General features: G+C 40.7%; 1 protein-coding gene across 3 annotated transcripts in view; it reads left to right on the top strand.

The window, feature by feature from the left end:
- PIGN (phosphatidylinositol glycan anchor biosynthesis class N) overlaps positions 1–20,884 on the top strand; it is a 90,198-nt gene that overhangs the window by 51,027 nt on the left and 18,287 nt on the right. For 2 of the 3 annotated variants that reach the window (XM_020786681.3, XM_020786683.3), the window contains 7 exons: positions 6,811–6,919; positions 10,888–10,990; positions 13,233–13,335; positions 14,094–14,180; positions 15,239–15,294; positions 16,150–16,225; positions 20,477–20,553. In XM_020786681.3, coding sequence (XP_020642340.3) covers positions 6,811–6,919; positions 10,888–10,990; positions 13,233–13,335; positions 14,094–14,180; positions 15,239–15,294; positions 16,150–16,225; positions 20,477–20,553 — 611 coding nt within the window. The remainder of the gene's footprint in view (positions 1–6,810; positions 6,920–10,887; positions 10,991–13,232; positions 13,336–14,093; positions 14,181–15,238; positions 15,295–16,149; positions 16,226–20,476; positions 20,554–20,884) is intronic. The other variant, XM_020786684.3, reaches the window with a different exon arrangement.

The following is a 20,884-nucleotide window of genomic DNA, read 5'->3' as shown; positions in this document are numbered from 1 at the left end:
GAGACAGGCTGACTGTGAACATGAAACCTGCTTAACAGATTTAAGATGGGAAAGGAATAGTGCCCTGGCCCATGTTAGTTAAAGATCTTTGATTGATTTTGGACTTTTTGTTTTGTTTTGCTTTCCTTTCACTTCCTTTTGCTTTGCTTCCTTGAGCGGCAATGCAGTTCTATGTACATTAACTGAATAATAAATCTCACTGCATTTAGTAGAATTTACTTCCAAATAAGGTTGTATTCCTAGCATGAACCATATGGACTGTTTTCTGGTTGAAGATTGGGGAGGTAGTTCCAATCTCCCAGTCTCATTGGAATACAACCACATGGATGATTGCATTCGCTACTCAAATTACTACAATTCCTATGTGATTTGTAGTTGGATAAAGTATAGGGTACATAATAATACTGTCTGGAGATGCTGCCAGACTTCATAATCCCTAGGCTCAAACTGTAAACTTTTGTGGCCTATAATGCTTAACTCCAAACATGGACACTGCAGCCTCTCAAGTTATTCTCCAGCTCAAATTTTAATCAAAACTAAAATCAAACTCTTTTTTTCCCACCTACAATGCTTGTTAGAGGAGGGGAGAGATGCCCCAATTCCATATTCCTCTAGTTATGGTGTTTTTAGGACAGCAAGCCAAGCACCAAGAGCACTAAAAAAATCTGTCAGGAGCACTAGGAAAATAATCTGCTAATGCTCCTGGTGGTGCCATGGATGTAGAGAAGAAGGGACGAGACAATATACACCTCCTCTGCCTCATTCTCCTCCTCATGGCATAGCTCTTGGAGTAGTTATTGGGTGCACAGTAACTTGTGGGGTGGTATCTGGAGATTCAGAGGATTGGGGGAAGACTCATGTCTTTGCTGCTCACCTTGACCAGCTTGAACAAATAATAATAATAATTACATGCTGTAAAGTTGATTTATTTATTGATTTATTTATTGATTTATTTATTTATTTATTTATTTTATTTTATTTTATTTTATTTTATTTTATTTTATTTTATTTTATTTTATTTTATTTTATTTTATTTATAACCCGCCTATCTAGTCAATAGACCACTCTAGGCGGCTCTTATGGCAACCTTTTCCAGGATTTTCCAGATACCAGAGTACTTAGAAGTGGTTTACCATTCTTTTCTTTTTGGGGCTGTCAGAATGGTTGGGTACCTGGTGTGAGGCTGTGAGTGTGATTATCTGCGGTGCCTCTTGAGAGAAAAGCCAGCCTATGTACCTTTGAGGAAACTGCACAGTCCCAGGGCACCTACAGAGGAAGAAATGATAACCCACTCTACCCTATGCCTATAAAACACTGTAAAAGTTTGAATCACCTTTTAATTATTAAATATCTTGATGGCATGTAACTATTATTGACCTGAATGAGGTCTGAGGAAATCAAACTATTTTCTGATTGTGGGGAGCCTTAATTTGGCTTATTCCAAGCTTTTTTTGAGACAAACCCAGGAAAGGCGGTAGTCACCTATTAATCTAAGTGGTTTAATAGTTGTTTTTACTCTCACCAAGGGAGTCTGATGATTATAATTCACTGAGTGAGGCGGCAGCAAATCCTGCAACAAGTAATGTTTAGCATCCTTGCCAAGTTTTAATTTCCAGGAACTTTAGAGGAACCAAAACTATTGAGCTGGAACACAGTCAGACATAAATAGCCAGGACCATAGGAGCAATCCACCATTGCCATGTGCCTTACTGAATCTCACCCGTCTGAATACAGCTGATTTTGCCTGATTTTGGAAGGAGGGTCAGCCTGCTTAATACTCATATGGCAGAGCATCAGGGATCTACAGGTGGGGAAGGGGGGGGGAAATCTACCTGACACCCTGGAGACCTGTTGCCATCCAGAGTTGATAATATTGGGCTAAATGGAACAGCCTGATTCAGTATAAGGCAACTTGCTATGTTTGTGCAGATCCCACCTTCACCTTATATGGGGAACAGTACATGCTTTGTTTCATATGTATGACATTCAGAGGTTAAATGTGAAATGTAACTGTTTAGGGTATGTTTCAAAATTCTATACAAAATACAGTACTTCTGGGAGGGAACTACAAGCAAGATGTTTCAAAATTACCTGTATAGATAAATAAAACAAATGCACCCCTTCTTCCTTCTTCCTCCAATTTCTGTCATCTTTGTTCATTTTCTAAGGTTAAATATTTCCTCTGTTCCAAATTCTCAATGTGAAGGACAAGGATGGCTGTGCAGGGTCAGCATTGTGTGGAGGGAAAAGATAAAGAACATCTTTAGCTTATGGCCTCAAACCACTTTGTCAAAATAGGTTACATTTTATCATCCAATGGAGTATATTTTCTGCATCTCTTCTATTGTATATTATGAAATCAGATCATGTTGGAATATAACAGCATTGTTCCTGCCAAGATATAAGATTCCAGTGACATTTCCTTCTTCTACAGACAATGCACATGAGCACATTATGTTAAGGATTTGTGTGTTTTAAAAAGTACTAGCAGACCTTCCCTTTCATGGCTCTTATATAGGGATCTATTCAACCTTTAAAACAGTAAAACAATTCATTCCTAATATGGAGCAGGTATAATGGGGTGAATATTGCAGGAAACAAACAAGGCGTTAGGACTCTTGTCTCTTTGTGTGGCACACATGGTTAAATATTTTATCATCGTGGCAAATTACACAGTAATTATTAATGCCCAGCAGATATAAACAACAAAAAAGACCTCTGTGCTGGTGCTAATAAGTAATGGTGTGTGTGTGTGTGTGTGTGTGTGTGTCTGTCTGTCTGTCTGTCTGTCTGTGTCTGTCTGTGTCTGTGTCTGTGTGTGTCTGTGTGTGTGTGTGGTGTGTGTGTGTATGCTATTCCTGGCAAATATTAAATGAATAAACTGACAATTACCACTGTGTGTGTGTGTGTGTGTTGATATCTATATGCTCTTCCTGGCAAATATTAAATAAATAAACTGACAATTACCACTAGATGTCACTATAAATGTAGCATGGTTAGGAGAATTGCAGGAGCTAAATTGATTATGATGAAAACCTAAAAAGATTGTGCCCGTGTAATTTGCCGTAGCTGTATGATCAGAGTCTCCCTTTTACTTGCTTTGAAATGCTTCAGATTATCTAAGTGGGCTTTTAGGGGTGAGGTGACCATGACTTATATTAGGTTGATCTGCCATGTTGGCTTTCCCACAACATGTGGAAAGAAAACAGTTCAGTTTGTGGTTAGAAAGAGTGTAATGGATTTGTTGCAGTCATGTTCAGTTTGTTTAGTTACAGTTAAAGTTCATTGACAATAAATCAGGAGTTGTAAAGTTTTAAATTTATGATTAAATGATAACTTTAAGGGAAAATTTTGCAAATTACCGTATTTTTCGCTCCATAAGACGCACCTTTCCATAAGACGCACCGATTTTTTAGGAGAAGAAAACAGGAAAATGTAATCTGTTTTCTTCGCTCCATAAGATGCACAGACTTTCCACCCCCCTGTTTTGTGGGAAAAAAGTGAGTCTTATGGTGCAAAAAATACAGTAATTACTAGTTTAACATATATAATGATGTATGTTCTGTCTTACTTTTTCTTTCCTTGCCTATGTATTCTGGATTAACTACTTCTCTAAATGTACCTCGAGTGTGATAAGAAAATCAGACTAGGGTTCTGGTTTTGGTTAGGTTATCTGAAAAGTACCTGAGGTAAAGATCTGAAAGCTGTTTTTTTTCACACTTCAGAAGCACAGAAGCACTATGGATGTAAGATTTCCTTTACCCATCAGAATGATGGACATTTCCAGTGAAGTAATAGAATCTGCACTTGCTATATAAGCACACTTCACAGGTGCGTCTGATAGGGACACAGGAGAGAGCCTTCTCTGTCACTGCTGCCAGACTTTGGAACTCTCTCCCACAGGAGGCCAGATGGGCCCCATCTTTGCTGTCCTTCCGCAAGCAGGCAAAGGCCTTTCTTTTAGGCAAGCCTTCCCTCAGTAACTATCTACCTGTGTGTGATCTTTAGATGGATTGTTATGCATTAGTGTTTTGACTGGATTTTTGCTTATTTTCCATTTTTGTGTTCTCCATTTCTCAGAGTGGCATTGTTTTTTCTTTTTTTAATTGTACTGTTCTTAGCTTTAAATATTGTCTTTTCCTGATGTTAACCACAGATGTATACTCATTGTTTTCTTCTTTAAATACTGTACTGTCTTTCACTGTTATAAGCTGCCTTGGGTCTTTTTCAAGGAGAAAGCCATGGTAAAAAATATTAAAAAAAATAAATTATGGAACACATACTTGTGATAAACATTTCTAAATGCATGCTACAGTCACTGTTTAAATGTACATTTAAAATATGTGCTTATGGAGGAAAGATGAGTACACTTGTGATTCCCCGCATGAAAGCTGTGGGATTTTATAGACTTTGTGACCCTCAGATGGAAGCCCACAGAAGATTATGCCTCATCTAAAGGTTATCCCTGCTAGAATGTTACATTTCTATAATTTTCATTGAGGAGCCTCTTGGAAAACTGGTTAAATTGCAGTGAGGACTCTGCTCAAGTCCCAGGTTCAATTCCAGGTAGCTGGTTCAACGTTTACTCGGCCTTCCTTCATTCTGAGGTTGGTAACTGAGTACCCAACTTGCGGGGGTGGGTGGCGGCAATGTGTAACCTGCATAATTAAATTGTAAACTGCCAAGAGTGTGCTTTAAGCGCTATGAGGTTGTACATAAGCAGCATGCTTTGTTTCATTGTTGGGATCGATGTAATAAAAATACTTGGATCCAGTGTCGCTGTCAGTAGAATAGGCTTGGAGGAGACTAAAACAGGCATGGTCACACACATCCCCATGCACAAATCCTTCAGTTTTTTTTGATAAACTTTGGTCAGAGATGGGATATTTGTATTCGTATCCCTTGGGATATGAATATGAATGTCTCATCTCTAATTGTGATAATTTGCAGAGCTACACATAGGTAGGATTTTTTTTTGAAGGACTAAGGTCATTGCTGCTGCTACCACCACCACTACTGCTACTCCCAGAATTCCTCAACCAATATATCATTTTTTTCCCCCAGCTCTGGAACTGGGTGGGGATGTAAGCTGCTAAAGGTGCTTTTTACAATTGCAGAGCTAAGGGAACTTATCTTATCACCATCATGCTGTACATTTGCTGAATAAACATTCGGAAACTGATTTCAGAATCCTTGGAGATTCTAAGAATCCAGACGTATTTTTGTGACATGTGTAAATGTATTTAGCCTAATAAACTCTTCCCTGTATTGACTTCCTTCTGTCCTTATCTGATGTTATGAGTGGGAATTGCTTTATAAGGGAAATGCAGTGCTAACAAGTGGATCTTTTTTTAAAAAAAACAACAAACCACTATTATTATTGCTAGATTTTCTATCCTTTTTTCCTTTCTAAAGCTTTACATATGAAATGGAATTATAGTATGACATTGACTAGTGGATCTACTATCTTATAAAAATGACGGTAAAAGTTATATGACTGTAGAAGTCCAGGTAGGTAGGAAAAATCTCAGAGAATTGTTATATGATGGCACATAATTAATTAAACCAGCATAAAATTCAGTGCCAAATTGTTGCTTGATGATCTGCTTTTATTACTTCTCTGAACTATAATGTTGACAGTTTGTAAATAGAGTCCTACTGATAAGTCTCTCCTCAATGAACTTTGTTGATAGACCTCCTCCTCTCTAGGTTTATTTTCTGGTTCTACTATTTATTCAATCTGAGTAAAATCAAGCATGAAATCCAGTTATGGAAGTCTGAATCAACAATTTGTTTGGGGAGTTGCTGAATAGTTTACAGTGGTATGCAAAAGACAATGGAATTATACAGTTTTTGATACCATCCAAGACTACATGGCCAGGTGGAATGTTAAGTGGTAATTGGATCCTAGAACTTTTAGTTTTGATAAAATAAGATTTGGGTGTAGTTTTCATTTATTGAAATACTGTGTTCCATATTGAAGGTACTTGGGAAGCTTCACTATAATTTTGAATATGATCGTAATAATATTTAAGTAATATTGTTAAATATTTTTCTGAAAAACTACTGATTTACGTGGCTCTATAGTGTGTATTTTCAGGCAGAGCTTGGAAAAGTCAGTGTCTTCAACTACATGTACCAAGCGCGCCCCGCCCCCCCCCCCCCCCCCCCGCCAGCATGGCTATTCCCAGAGCAAACTATTAACATGTCCTGGTTAGGGGGTTTTGGAAGTTATAGTTGAAAAATAAACTTTTTCCAAGCTGTGTTCAGGAAGTCAGCCTAAGGTGATCCAGAGATCAGATCCATGATTATAGGGTTAGATGCAAACTAGTGTTAGTGAAATTCTGTTCATACTGGAAGAAGGAAAAGAGAGTGATTCTTGTGATTTTTTATTTTCCTGGTAGCATCCACATGACTCCTGAAAAACTGCTTTGAAGGGGAAAGGGCCCCTTTATAGAACCATGAGTGGTCATGCAAAGAATTGCAAGGAGAAAAGGGAACTGGCAAGGACCTTTCTTCACTTTTCATAGGGTGGAGAAATTCCAGCCATTTAAGAACATGTGCACCATTTACAACACTGCACATCCCTCTTGTCATTGAAACTTGGCCATTTTTTCTTACTAAAGCTTCAGACATATGATCTTCTGTAAGCCTTGCTTGCTTTGTCTTCTATCATTTCAGATTTTGAAGAGGCAGAATCTATATAACAAGCTTAACTGTTAACATCACTAATATTGCATATTCCTTGCAGGATCGTGGGACCACCTAGATGAATTATCCTTACCATTCTTCTTCTTTTTTTTTAATTAGCTGCTGAATCTGGCAGTGGCAACATATGTTGTAAACAGTACTCACCGCAGCCTTCGCAGCAAACAAGGATTGCCTGTCATAAATCAAATTATTAGCTGGACGACATTAGGTAAGCCTGCGTTATCTTGGCAGATTATTTTAGATATCGATCTGTCAGGCAGAGATCAATGTTGAATTTTTTGCTATTTATACGTATACCTGGTTGTTTAAAAGTGTAATCTTTGCCAGCAGCAGCTGACCCCAAGAACAGGTTGTGTTCTGTAATTATACATAAACACATGTATCCATAAGCATCGTCCTGCAAAACAAAATATAGAACCAATCCACTATAAGAAGTATATAAACAATACTGATTTAGAAGCAGACTGATACTTGGAGATGAATAATGCAGAGTGATATTAATGGGATATCTCATTAACTATTATAAAGTTCAGATCAGAGTTGGCAACTCTTTCTTTTTTTGGATAACAGCCGCTTGAACACCCCCAGCCAGCATAGCATAATTCTTGTCAGACTGAAGTCTGCAGCAGTTCTTGAACCCAGGGCTTCAGGAATGTAGGGCTGGGATTCATAGACTATAGTGGTCAAAATAAATGGGTAGCCAATGTCTTAGAGTGGTTAGAGTATTAGGGCTTAATCTAATGTTAGTCTTATAAAGAGCAGGCCCACTGAAATGGATAAAACTTTAGTTGGTTGTGATTCATATGTCCTGCTCATCTTATTCTGAGTGGCGCTAATGTTGGATTTGACTTTTTGTTTCTTTGTTTATTTCACTTATATGCTGCCCACACTACCCAAAGGTCTCTGGGTGGCTTACAACAATTAAAATAAATACAAAAATAAGACAATTAAAATACAATTAAAATATATACTCTAAAAATTGCCACAGTTGATATTATTTCAATTTAAAGCCTTCTGGAACAGGAAGGTTTTGACCTGGTGCCGAAATGTCATCAGCATTGGTGCCAGACGAATCTCAATTGGGATGGCGTTCCATAGACTGGGGGCAGCTGCTGAAAAGGCCCTTTGTCTACAAGCCATCCCTCTTACCTACTTGAGGGATGGCTCTTTCAAAAGGGCCCCCTGGCTAGATCTTAACTGCCAGGTAGATTCATATGGAAGGAGGCGGTCTTTCAGGTATCCAGGGCCCAAGCCGTTTAGGGCTTTATATGTCAAAACAAGCACTTTGAATTGTGCTCGGGCAGCAACTGGTAGCCGATGTAATTTAAGCAGAATTGGCTTCATATGTTCCCTAGCGGCCCCACCACTCACCAGCTGCGCAGGTCAATTCTGGACCAGCTGCAGTCGCCGGACTGTCTTCAAAGGCAACTCCACGTACAGTGCATTGCAGTAATCTATGCGAGATGTTACATTTAGACATGGCCGAGGCAGATCCAAGTTCAAATCCCGCTTCCACCATGAAGGTTGGGGGGTAATTTTGGGCTGGTCATAATTTCTCAGTCTAATCTACCTCTCAAGGTTAATGGGAAGATAACATCAAAAGGCAGAACTATGTATACCACAATGAGCTTAATGTGTGCGTGTGTATCTGTACAGAGATAGATAGATTAGACAGACAGACAGACAGACAGACAGACAGACAGACAGACAGACAGACAGATAGATAGATAGATAGATAGATAGATAGATAGATAGATAGATAGATAGATAGATAGATTCAGACTACAGTAGTTAGATATATATCAGTATACAGTATATATGTTTAACTATTCTGAACTAATCTAAGGCAGCTTCTTGAATTCCCTATTTCAACAAGCCCCATCTGGTTCAAGTAGGTGAGGAGGCACCAAGCTTTCATCCGTAAACACCAAACTGTTTTGGCACAATATTTTTCATATTCTTACATAATATCTGAACAGGATTCCTTCAAAGAGTTCTTTTTTTTTCTTTTTATAACGTAAGGCTTAATAACATGAGTGTTTGTATGTAATCGCAAGGCATGGGCATTTCTATGTTTGCCAACTACTGCCAGTTAAGGGCACGGACACTGACCCCTATCAAGGCTCCAGGGGTCAGGCTGGCATATCTTGTCTGAGCACAGAGGAAGCTTGGCCCTTCTGCTCCAGACTGGTTTACTTTGCCTGCTCCTTCCCTCCCTCCCTCCCTCTCTCAAACATTATGGCACCTTGAAGACTTATGTTTTAATGTGAGATTTATGTGGATCAACCCCACTTCCTCAGACATTAGAGGGAGACTATCAAGCTGTGAATACTGGAATTGTTTTATAGCTTGATAGTACTCTTCCTGTAATAACAAACTCCAGGCACTTTGACTGTTATCTGTATCCCCGCCTGCTCATGGGGCCATGTATAGACATGGCAGTCATAAAGTGTCATCTAATGTCTGAGGAAGTGGGCTTGATCCATGAAAGCTCATACTAAAATATAATCACCTTCAAGGTGCCACAATGTTTTTGTTGTTTCTTTTTCTTTTTGTCTGATATGCTTGCACTTATTTGGCTACTCCTTTGAAACCTGCAGCTCTGAAAGGCCTAACATGCAGGATGAAAGGCAAGAGGTTTATGTTCATTTCTAAAAATCTCTTAAGACCTATAATCCCGAGTGGGTCAAGTGTTATCTGTTCATACCTGTAAAGTCTTCTTGATCAGGTTCCCTACCTAGCATTAGCTAGGATCCTCTCCCTGCTCAAGCTGGATACACAGTGACCTTATTTTGCCTTCTTAAACTACGTAACACTTTATCTCACCCCACCGGACACTTTGCTTGGGAGCCAAGTCTGACATCATCATACATTCTTGCTTTTAAGTTACAGCAAGGAAAAGAAAACCTTAGATAATACTGTATAGCAGTAATCCCCAAAGAGAAACTTTGCAGGCAGTCTTATTTTTGGAAGATTTTGTTGGGTTTCAATATTTGTTGGAATGTGATTGAAAAGAATGTCTATTATCTTGCTTATATGTACAGTTATATCAATATATATAAGATTCACTGAGTACAGTGGTGCCTCGCAAGACAAAATTAATCCGTTCCACGGTTAATGCCGTCTAGCGAAAAGTTCGTCTTGCGAGGCACAGTTTCCCATAGGAATGCATTGAAATTTAATTAATGCGTTCCTATGGGGAAAAAAGTCCAAATAAAATAAAATAAAATAAAGTCACTTACCAGGTACTGTAGACTGAGCCTGGCTCCTCACAGTGCCTTGGTAGCCCCGAAAAGCAGAAAAATGAGTGCCAAACAGCTGAGAGCCCGACCCAGCCCGACCCTCACAGCTGATCGGCGCTGGGTCTTAGAAGCTTTCCCTGGGCTTGACCAGCACCGAAAAAGAGCTAGAAATAGCTCCCCCCCACCCCACCCCCCACATGGCAAAGCGGGCCCTGCTTCATCTTGCAAAGCAGGGCCATAGGATTGTTTGTCTTGCGAGGCACCAAAGCCCTAGCCAGACCCATTCGTCTAGCGGGTTTTTCATTCCGCGAGGCACTGTAATGTGTCGGAAAATATGAGTGGAGCTCACTGTGTATTATTATGTTTTTGAGCTGTGAAATTCAGTCACATAGTTTGCCTGTGTGGCAGATACCAGCAGTGGTTAATTTTCTGTGTAAAGGTCTATTTTTAAATTCCTACACAGCAAGCTACTGTAGGAATGAACAGACAGACAGACAAACGTGTTCGATAGTGCTACGGTGTAATTCATTACAAATGAATGAACATTCATTACAATGCTGATCAATATAATTCATAGACAGCTTGAGGTTGACTCAACCAGGTAACTAGCTTGAAACTAGCTCAACCTTCCATCCTCCTGAAATTGGTAAATTGAGTACCCAGCTTACTGGAGAGCAAGGCGACTGGGGGAGGGCAATGTGTAGCCTGCATAATTAAATTGTAAATGACCCAGAAAGTGCTTTAAGCATTATGAGGTGGTATATATGCATCACACCTTGCTTTTACCAAAGGATAAAGAAAGCAGCCTAGGTATAACCTTCTGCATCTTTAGTTTTTCAGCATATGGTGCACAAGTATGGTGTTTCCAGCCTTTGGGAACTATGGAAGTGGTATTTAAATAGTTCATTACTGACAGGTATTCTATTTATTGCAGTTTCATCCTTGATAATGCCACTCCTAAGCCCCACATTTCTGTTCCTGAGGTTGCTGAGCATCCTTCTTTCTTTGATGTCAACATACCTTCTGCTAAGTACAGGGTAATGTTCTTGTTTATTAATAGGATTTTGGGTGGGTGAGGGTTTCCTTACAGTTTAAGCTATTTGAAGTCACAAACGTATAGATGTGTTTAAAACAAGGGTGGAGAAAATGCAGCCATCCCTCTTCCCTATGCTGCCAGTCAGTTCACTGGGGTATGCATTTTGTCAGTGGATAGCCTGAAAACTCCCAGCCGTTTTGGGCAACATGATGGTGTTCTTCCATGGGAACACAAACATTAGTTTGTTAACAAGGGTCTAATAAATATGGTTACAAAAATAGAATAAAATAATATGAAGGCCGGGGAGTTGAATCAGAATTGAAAGAGAAACAAAGGCTTGAATGTTCAAGCCAATGTTCAGTTCTCATCACCTTCAAAATTACATGCTGATCTCTTAACTAAAATATACAACTTGTTCCTTAAAATGGCCAAAGTGCCAGAGGACTGAAGGATAGCACATGTCACACCAATCTTTAAAAAGGGAAGGAGACCGGGAAACTACAGGCCAGTTAGCCTAATGTCTGTTCCAGGAAAGATGGTGGAAAGCCTCATTCAAGATAAAATCTTAAAACACATAGAAGAACAAGCCTTGCTGATGGAAAATCAGCATGGCTTCTGTAAGGGTAAGTCTTGCTTCACAAACCTTTTAGAATTCTTTGAAAAGGTCAATGTGGACTGTTGTTTGACGTAGTCACTCAGGAAAGGCTGCTGAGAAAGCTCCACAGTCAGGTGATAAGAGGGCAGGTCCCCTTATGGACTGAGAATTGGTTGAGAACTAGGAAACAGAGTAGGTCTCAATGGGCAGTTTTCACAATGGAGATAGGTGAAGAGTGGTGTGCCCCAGGGATCTCTCTTGGGACCGGTGCTTTTCAACCTGTTCACAAATGACCTGGAGACAGGGATAAGCAGTGAGGTGGCCAAGTTTGCAGATGACACAAATGTTTTCCTGGTGGTAAAGACCAGGAGAGGTTGTGAAGAGCTCCAGAAGGATCTCTCCAAACTAGGAGAATGGGTGGCAAAATGGCAAATGCGTTTCAATATAAGAGAATGTAACATAATGCACATTGGGGTGAAAAATCAAAACTTTAGTTATCAGCTGATGGGTTCTGAGCTGTCTGTGACGGATCAGGAAAGAGATCTTGATGTGCTGGTGGCCAGCTCAATGAAAGTGTCAACTCAGTGAAGAAGGCCAATTCTATGCTATCATTGCAAAGGGGATTGAAAATTAAACAGCCAACATTATAATACCATTTTACAAAATGCTGGTAAGGCCGTACCTAGAGTATTGCATATAGTTCTGGTTGCCACACCTCAAAAAAGACATAGTGGAAGTGGAAAAGGTGCAGAAGATAGCAACTAAAATGATTCCTGGGCTGGGGCATCACGCTTATGAGGAAGCATTTGGGGCTCTTTAGTCTAGAGAAAAGGCACCTGAGGGAGGACATGATTGAGACGCATAAAATTATACAGGGGATGAATAAAGTTGGTAGAAGGAAGCTCTTTTCCTTCTCACACAATACCAGAACCAGGGGACATCCACTCCAATTGAGTGTTGGGAGAGTGAGAACAGACAAAAGAAAATATTTATTTACCCAGCGTGTTGTTAGTCTGTGGAGCTCCTTGCCACAGGATGTGGCCTAGATGCCTTTAAAAGGGGACTGACAGATTTCTGGAGGAAAAATCCATCACAGGTTACAAGCCATGATGGGGATGTATAATCTCCAAGCTTTAAAGGAAGGTACTTCAGAATGCCAGATGCAGGGGAGTGCTATCAGAAGACAGGTACCTAGCCTCATGTGCTCCCAGAAGCATCTGGTGGGGCCACTGCGAGAGACAGGAAGCTGGACTAGATGGGCCCTTGGCCTGATCCAGCAGGGCTCTTCTTATGTTCTTAGGTTCTTACATCCATGCTTAAAAGCGACCATTTCAAATCAACAGAAAACTATTGAAGGAGTGCTGTGCATCTCAACTGTTTGACATATGCTCCATCCATCGAAATGATATGTGAATGAGGTGTACTAGTCTATCGACTAGATAGGCGGGATATAAATAAAATAAAATAAATAAATAAATAAATTTGAATTTAGTCTTTTTCTATGGCCACCAATTGACAAACAAGTACTGTAGCAACCTCCTTCCTCAGCTAGCATTCCTTACCTGAAGGTGGGCAGGTGGAGAAATAAAGCCATTGCCTTGGTTTCTTCTTTTAAATTAACTTGCTGTCAAAATATACATTCATGTAGGTATGAAGCCCTTTTCCCTCTGGCGCTGGCTTTGTTGATGTTTGTGTGGATAAATGTGGAACAAGAAGCAGTACAGCATTACGGATTTTTACATAAGCCAAAGGTAATGTTTCAGGATAACTACATTTATGCCAGGGAAGCATCTTAGTCCTCACATTGTTGGGCACTAATTGTCTGTTGGTTTGATTTAGTTTTAGTAACCAAATTGTGGAAGAACAGTTGAAATAGTTGGGTATGCTTAGGCTAGAGCAAAGGAAATTACAGGGACACATAATAGTTGGCTTCAAATATTTTAAGGATTGTCATGTAGTAGATCCAGGACCAGTGGGTAGAAAAAGCAGGGAGGTAGATTTTGACTAAATCTTCAAAGAAACTGCCTACTGATGAGAGATAAGATGCTGTCTAGACTATGCTGTGAGTCATGTAGATTGACACAGCACCAAAGGGAAGCATCTTCACCTGGTGATCTGGCACTTCAGTTCCCTCCCTTCAGAGTTCACCAGATGAGAAGAACAGAATTGCAAAATCAGCTTTTGTAAACTTTAAAAATATGTCACTTTCCACTCCTTTGGGGAAAAAAAGAAATAAGAGAGCAAATTGAAAGGTCACAGAGGTATTTTCTTACCTAAGGCAGCAGAAGTATTTCAACTTGATCATCTTCCTTGAACGATAACTTCCTTGAGAGAGTCATTAAAGTATAATAAAACGGTAGGAAAAGAGGCTTTTGTTGGCACTACAAGCTGGCTTCTCTGAAAGAATCCCTTTAATTTCTCATTTCCTCCCTGGAAAATATACCTTTTAATATCAATGCGATCCCGACTGGCGTTGCTTTTATTGATCTCTCTTCTGCTGTGTTTATAGCTTGCTGCTCTCAGCTTTTCGCACACCACGGATATAACACAGTTTCGACAACTCCACGTAGATGATATCAGGCGATCTTTCTTCTTTGTATCCTTTTGCACTTTGAACAAAGACCTGACTGAAAGAGTGCCAGTGATGGCACCGCAATGCAACGAGCTGGCTATCTAGAAGTGAAGATGATGAATCTTTTTTTAAAGTTGTTTCTGGAAAGAAGAGTTATGCTGGAATGTCTTACTGTTTAACAAGGCATAAGATCTGTTTCTTAAGATGGTGCTAACTTGAAATTGCTGGTGAGGTGTTTCCAGCAAAAGTGCTTGTCAGAAAAACTGTCTATGTATATACATTATGAAAGAATGTAGTTTAATGAAGCAGTATTACCACTGTTCAAGACCTTTATGAGAGCAGGTAAGGGACTGTAGGTTGTCCACTCCAGCCCTTGGCATCTGTTGATCTGATTGTCCAAATGAAGATTGATACTACACAGGTAAAATATGTGCTTTTAAATCTTGGTGAGCAGAATCTTGTCTCTTGTAGTGTTCGCTTTTCAGTTGTTTATTCTCAAAGATGAGATGAACACTCCTTAGAGAGACATGTTCTGAATTTCTGTAATTGTGCACATATTCTCCCAACACTGTGCAGAGCTACCTCAACATATTAAGCGTGCAAAAAACAAACTAAAGGTAGCCATTTCAAAAGCTCTGTAGGAGTGATAATGCTTGCCGGTATAACTGAAGACTGAAACTGGGGATCTGGGAGAAGGGCAGAAAGGTCACTACAGCTCTTGCTCCCTTTAATCTACCCTATTGCAGGAACGGTGCAGGTAAAATTGTCTTTCATTAGCCTCGCCTCTCAACAGCAAAGTAATGAGGCCTGATTTAAGCAGGCAAATGGGAATGGCTCTCATCCTCTTGAAGTCATTTTAGTACACTCCATTGTCTTCCTTTTCCTTTCTGACAGCAGAAGTGGGTCAACCAAAGCAGCCATGCTTTAAGCCTCCTGAGTTAAACAGCTTCTGTTAGTCTAGCTGACATATTTGAACCCATGTGGGTCTAACACAGTGTGTTAAGATACAGAAGGGTGTGAGATGGGATGAGCATATGTGCGAATGTGTGTGGAATGAACTTTTGTTTCCTTAGCATATTCAGGTCTTCTTCATGGTGACAGCATTTTTTGGTACCGGAAACATAGCTTCTGTTAACAGGTAAATACTGTTCATTATCTTGAGAGATGCTGAAAGAAGATCACTGTAGTGCTTTTATTCTGCTTCATCTGAATGCTCCTTGGACCATAAAACTTGAGCAAATTTATTTTGCAATGTCATCATTTATTATATATATATATCAGTTTTCCATTCCTACTATTTAAGTTGTACTAGCCAATCATGAGGCCAAGGTATATACGCACATAGAACCCCTTTCCCTCGGGCTGTGAAGATTTTACCAGGGGTTCTGCCAAAATTTGAAGTCGTTTTTTTTCCCCACCTACAACTTTCTGAATCTCCTAATAGAGGAACTGTAGTAGTCCTAAAAAGTTACTCGGCCAAACTTTGTATTTCTTCCCACTGGGTGAAGACTAGGTGAGTAAGAGCTACATATGCATGTGTCCACTCTGCACATGTGGGAATTGTACTCAGCATTCCCTATCAGATGGAATGGAAGCAAAAACCCAACCATGCAGAAAATGGATGCACAAGTAGCAGCAGGTCATTGAGAGCAGGAGAGAATGTGCCACGGCTTGTGCTTTGCGGCAGCTTGCATCGGGACTTTTGTCTGGACACATCCAAGTCGTGAAATGGCAGTTGTGAAAGCGCCCACAGACAGGGAAGCATTTTGCAAAGCGTAAGGTGCTGTCAGTAGCAGGCACGAACTGTCATTTGTTCCAACCAATCTGCAAACAGGGATAAATTGTGAGAAACCTGTACTGTGTCTTCCAGAATTGTTCCATGATGCATCACATTTTTGTAGGAGAAAAAAAAAGTCCTGTTATTTCTGTGGTGAACATGGTTTGCAAAATGTATATGAATAGTGCTTCTCTCGTTCTCTTCCTCGGCATCTAGCTTTGATCCAACTTCCGTCTACTGCTTTTTGACAGTTTTCAGCCCTTTCTTGATGGGAGGCTTGCTACTGTGGAAGGTTAGTCACTTTTAGGGAGTGCTGCTCCCAATATGATTGAGCTTGCAATCCTGAGCACAATTACTTGGCGTTTAGCTTACTGAAGTCTGTGGGACTCACGGCCAAGAAATATGGATAGAACTGTGATACCACTTTAACAGATGATATGCCACACAGTGCAGCTAGGTTTTCTTTTCAGTTTTCTCAGACACAAACTATGATGTTTTTACTTTGGCTGTGCTTCAACATAGGTGTATTTTGCCTGATTTTCATGCTGGCTAATGTTTTTCCCTAATGTTATGGACCTGTAATGGGCTGTAAATCAAACTAAATAAAATAAATGGTATTGAAGTAATATATAAAATTCCAGAATGAATGCGTATTTGCAGCTGCTTGCCTCTAACAGAAAAGCACAATCAAGTGTAAAAGACAAAGCCCATAAGAGCTATGTGGAGAGAAGAGGGTTTCTTGAGGGGGGGTGGTGGCAGACCTAGAGTAGGATTGCCAAGCCACCATTGGATTTGGGCTACTTTCATTTAAAAAGAAAAAGAAAATGCTACATTCTCTGGCGGTGCAGAGGAGGAGGACACTATACTGGCCTACCCCTGTCACCACCCAGATCACATTGGGGCCCTGAAAGAATTTTTGGTAGATCTTCAACTCTCTTTCAGCAGGCTTGTTACCTGTCTTTGACCAGGTCAACATCCCAGTGCAAGGTCCAGTTGCTGGTAGTCCTGCTGGTACTTTTTTCTTTCACTTTCCTCATCCCGTTCCCCCCCCAAACCCGGTCTCTCCTTCATTGTTTACCTCCTCCCTGTCTCTCCTCTCATTTTGTGAACCGTTCTTTGCCTTTTCATTCTTTTTCTGCCTCATTTACAAAAAAAAAGTCATTTTCTTTCTTTCGCTCTCTGTCCTCCTTCCCCCAGTGGGTCTCATCGGCAAGGAGAAACAGGATTACAGGCTTGCCAAGGTTACTGAAGGGAAAGTCTGCCAAAAACCACACAGCTGTGAAAAAAGCCACTTTACTTTGGATGTCTTGCAGCCTACTGAGGCCTTCCCAGTGCATGTTCAGGACATGCGTTGTATTGACTTTCTGGAGTGAATCACTGAGAGGCCCCTGATCCCCTGGGGCCTGCTTCTCAACTGCTCTGCTTATTCTCACACATGTGAAGGCCTGGTAATCGTGGTCTCTCACCCCTCCACCCCACCCCACAGATCTCAAGGCAGTTGATTTGACCACGGCAACAGCTACTGCTCTTCCCACGATTCCTTCAATATTTCCTTCAGCCTGGAGCCCAACAACCCTTTGAATCTTTTAATCCCAGTGTTGAGTTCCTAAACGTCTTCCTTTGTTGCGCCCACTAGGGAGCCTCTGACAGTTACCCTCTACCTCAGGCACTTTACCAAGCGCATCATGCCTTGTCTATGGGGATGGGGATGAGGTATGGCCCAGATGCTCTCTTGCTTGTGCCTCCCAGGCCTCTAAAGATCATTCCTCTTGGTCGCACCAAGCATCCTTTCACAGTGCTTCTGGCACACTGCAACATTTAACCTATTTTTCCGTGTATAAGAGGCTCCCCAGACTTTTCTAACCCAAAATTAAGAATTCAATATTTTAAACATAAAATAGAATACATTTTTACCGTATTTAGTAATTAGGTAATTAGGGTCGTGGTGGCGCTGCGGGTTAAACCACAGAAGCCTCTGTGTTGCAAGGCCAGCCATCATAAGATCGAATCCACATGACGGAGTGAGCTCCCGTCACTTGCCCCAGCTCCTGCCAGCCTAGCAGTTCAAAAGCATGTAAATGTGAGTAGATAAATAGGTACCACCTCGGTGGGAAGGTCACAGCGTTCCCTGTCTAGCGTTGCACTGGCCACATGACCACGGAAACTGTCTTCAGACAAACGCCGGATCTGTGGCTTGGAAACGGGGATGAGCACCACGCCCTAGAGTTGGACAGGACTGGACTAAATGTAAGGGGAACCTTTACCTTTACCAACATTTACATACCAGTACTGTCCCTGTTGCATCTGAGCACTCCCTACATGCTCCACCTCCAACAAGGTGTGTTCTAGTTGGTTTGTTCAGCATTAGTTGACATCAGTTACATAAGCCTCGCGATTGGAGGAAGCTAAGCCTCCTGATTGGAGGCAGCCTGTTTGCAGAGGCAAGGTATGGGCTGTTTTGTTCTCTCCTCAGCTTACTTCCATGTATAAGACAACCCTAAATTTTTAGTGTAAAGATTTTAGACAAAAGTATTGTCTTATACACAGAAAAATATGGTAAATTATCGTCATCATCTACAGTGGGGTCTCGACTTACGAACGGCTCGACATACGAACGTTTCGACTTACGAACCGCTCTCATAGGAATATATGGACTCGACTTACGAACTTAGATTCGAGTTACGAACTCTTTTTTTTCCTTTTTTTAAAAGCTAAGTCATCTTAGGTTAGAGGGAAAAAAGAAAAAATATATCCCCCTCTAGTGGCAGAAGGCGGAATAGCAGCTTCCCATCAGTTTCTATGGACGAAAAGAGCAGATACGGATTAAATGGTTTTCAATGCATTCCTATGGGAAATGCAGATTCGACTTAAGAACTTTTCGACCTGAGAACTGCCTTCCAATACGGATTAAGTTCGTAAGTCGAGACCCCACTGTAGTTGAAAGTCTTATCTCTTCAGAATTTGCTTGTTTGCTTGTTTTTACCTCCTCACCCCCTTTCTCCTTGAAAAATACCCAAGACAGCTTACAACATTGAAAGACAGCATTTAAGTTGAAAACAATGAATATACAACGGTGGTTAATATTATTAGAAGACTATATTTAAAGCTCAGAATAATGAGTATAAAGAGGCATCTTACGCCATTAGAAGGCAATATTAAAGCTGAGAACAATAAGTATACAAATATTGAAAAGAAATTGGAGTCACATTCCACCACATGCCCATCTCCTTCCCCCTACCAGGTTCTCGCCACCCAGGCTCAGGGTTCTGGCTGCAAGTATTCGAGACCCCTTGCCTACTTAACGCCGCTCTTCCCAAAAAGCCCCTCCATCCCTCATTACCCATTCCTCCAAAGAGGATGCAATGAAATGATTTAGATTTTGAAGGTAGTGTGTGATAGAAAGCTGTGGGCCTGCCAAAAACTCTTTCAGGGCCAAGTTTCCTGCCTTCAGATCTGGGTGGTGACACAAATAAGCCAATATAGTGGAGTCTTCCTTTGCACCTATCAGAAGGAACGCTTACAGGGAATGCCCACTGTACTATTTTCTTCCCTTCTTCAGGCTGCCTCCCCCACAAAAATGAAATTCATAAGTAGTTTGTCACTTTTTCTTCTCTTTGCATTTCCAGTGCAGCAAAATCGCAAGCGACTCAGGAATGCAACATTTTAAAATCCTGAACACAGGGGTGTTGTTGTAGACTGAGTAATAGGAAAGGATGCAATCATACAACATCACCAGGAGTGTTTCGTGGCAGGTCTCCAAATGCCTTGCGTTCAAAAGCTGTGGGACGATAGCATCACGTCAGTTCACAAGTCAGATAACCCAGTACTATACCTGCACTGAGAACTCCAAATGCCACTTCAAGGCAGTATCCAGATTCAGATCTAGAGCTGTCTGTATAGATCTATATGTGCGGATGATACCTGGATGAAAGACGATAATGCCACACTGTGGGAAATCTACTGTTTGGATTCTTGTGGAGAAAATGAGCAAGTGAATGCTGTGCACCACAAGATGGAATAGTCAACATAGATGTATTCAGTGGTTTGGAAGTGGGGCTTCAGGAGTAGTGGCATGGCAAGGAATGAGGGATTTCTTCATTGACAGGAGCAGTGATAGCAGAGGCAGCAGGTCCTAGCGATCTTCCACAGATTCTTTGGCATACAAATCTCTTTGGGAAGTGTTCCTCAGAGGGAGATGCTTTAAACAATGGTGTAACACATTATCTGTACTTTTAATAGTCTTCCTAATATACTTATCACAAGTGTTAGAATGAGTGAAATGAAGTGGGTTATTAATATGTCTTCATGTGCTGCAGGGAACTGCTATCTCAGTGAGTTAACATATCTGTTAATTAGGTCAAATATCTGAATGAGTGCTTCATAGAAGAAACTGCTTGACAATTGTGTGTCCACAATGTTAAATTTTGTAAGCACAACTTTTGAGGGTGCTTGGCTGTCTTGATGAATGCTAGCAATGCCAACTGAAGGCTTGTCCTTGTTCCATAAGAGATTGCCAGTAGCTTAATGTGATTCTTGTCCTCAGCAGATTGCAATCCCCTTTGTTCTTGTGTCATGTGCTTTTGAAGCTGTTCAAGTCACAACCCAGCTATCATCTAAAAGGTATAGTAAACGCTTTTGCTGAAGAAGCAGTTGCTTTGGGGTTCACTTTGCAGAACACAGTCTGCTGCTGTTTTGTAAATGACTGTGTTGAATGTACTGTAATTACCAATCTTCATTCACTGTGGGAAGAATGCATGATTCTGAAACCTCTGATCATATGTAATTGCTTAATTTACTAAATTGAATTACTGGTCCCAGTTAGAATACACCCTTTGAATCAGTGGGCCTTGGTGTGTTGATATACACTAATTGGCAATGGTTTGAATAGGTCTGGTCCAGTTGAGACTAAAAATTGAATTACGGCAAATATATTTTAGAGTTGAGGTGGTAA

The sequence above is a fragment of the Pogona vitticeps genome, chromosome 4 (assembly GCF_051106095.1).
Source record: "Pogona vitticeps strain Pit_001003342236 chromosome 4, PviZW2.1, whole genome shotgun sequence".
NCBI lineage: Eukaryota > Metazoa > Chordata > Lepidosauria > Squamata > Agamidae > Pogona > Pogona vitticeps.
This window is presented reverse-complemented; position numbering and strand designations above follow the sequence as displayed.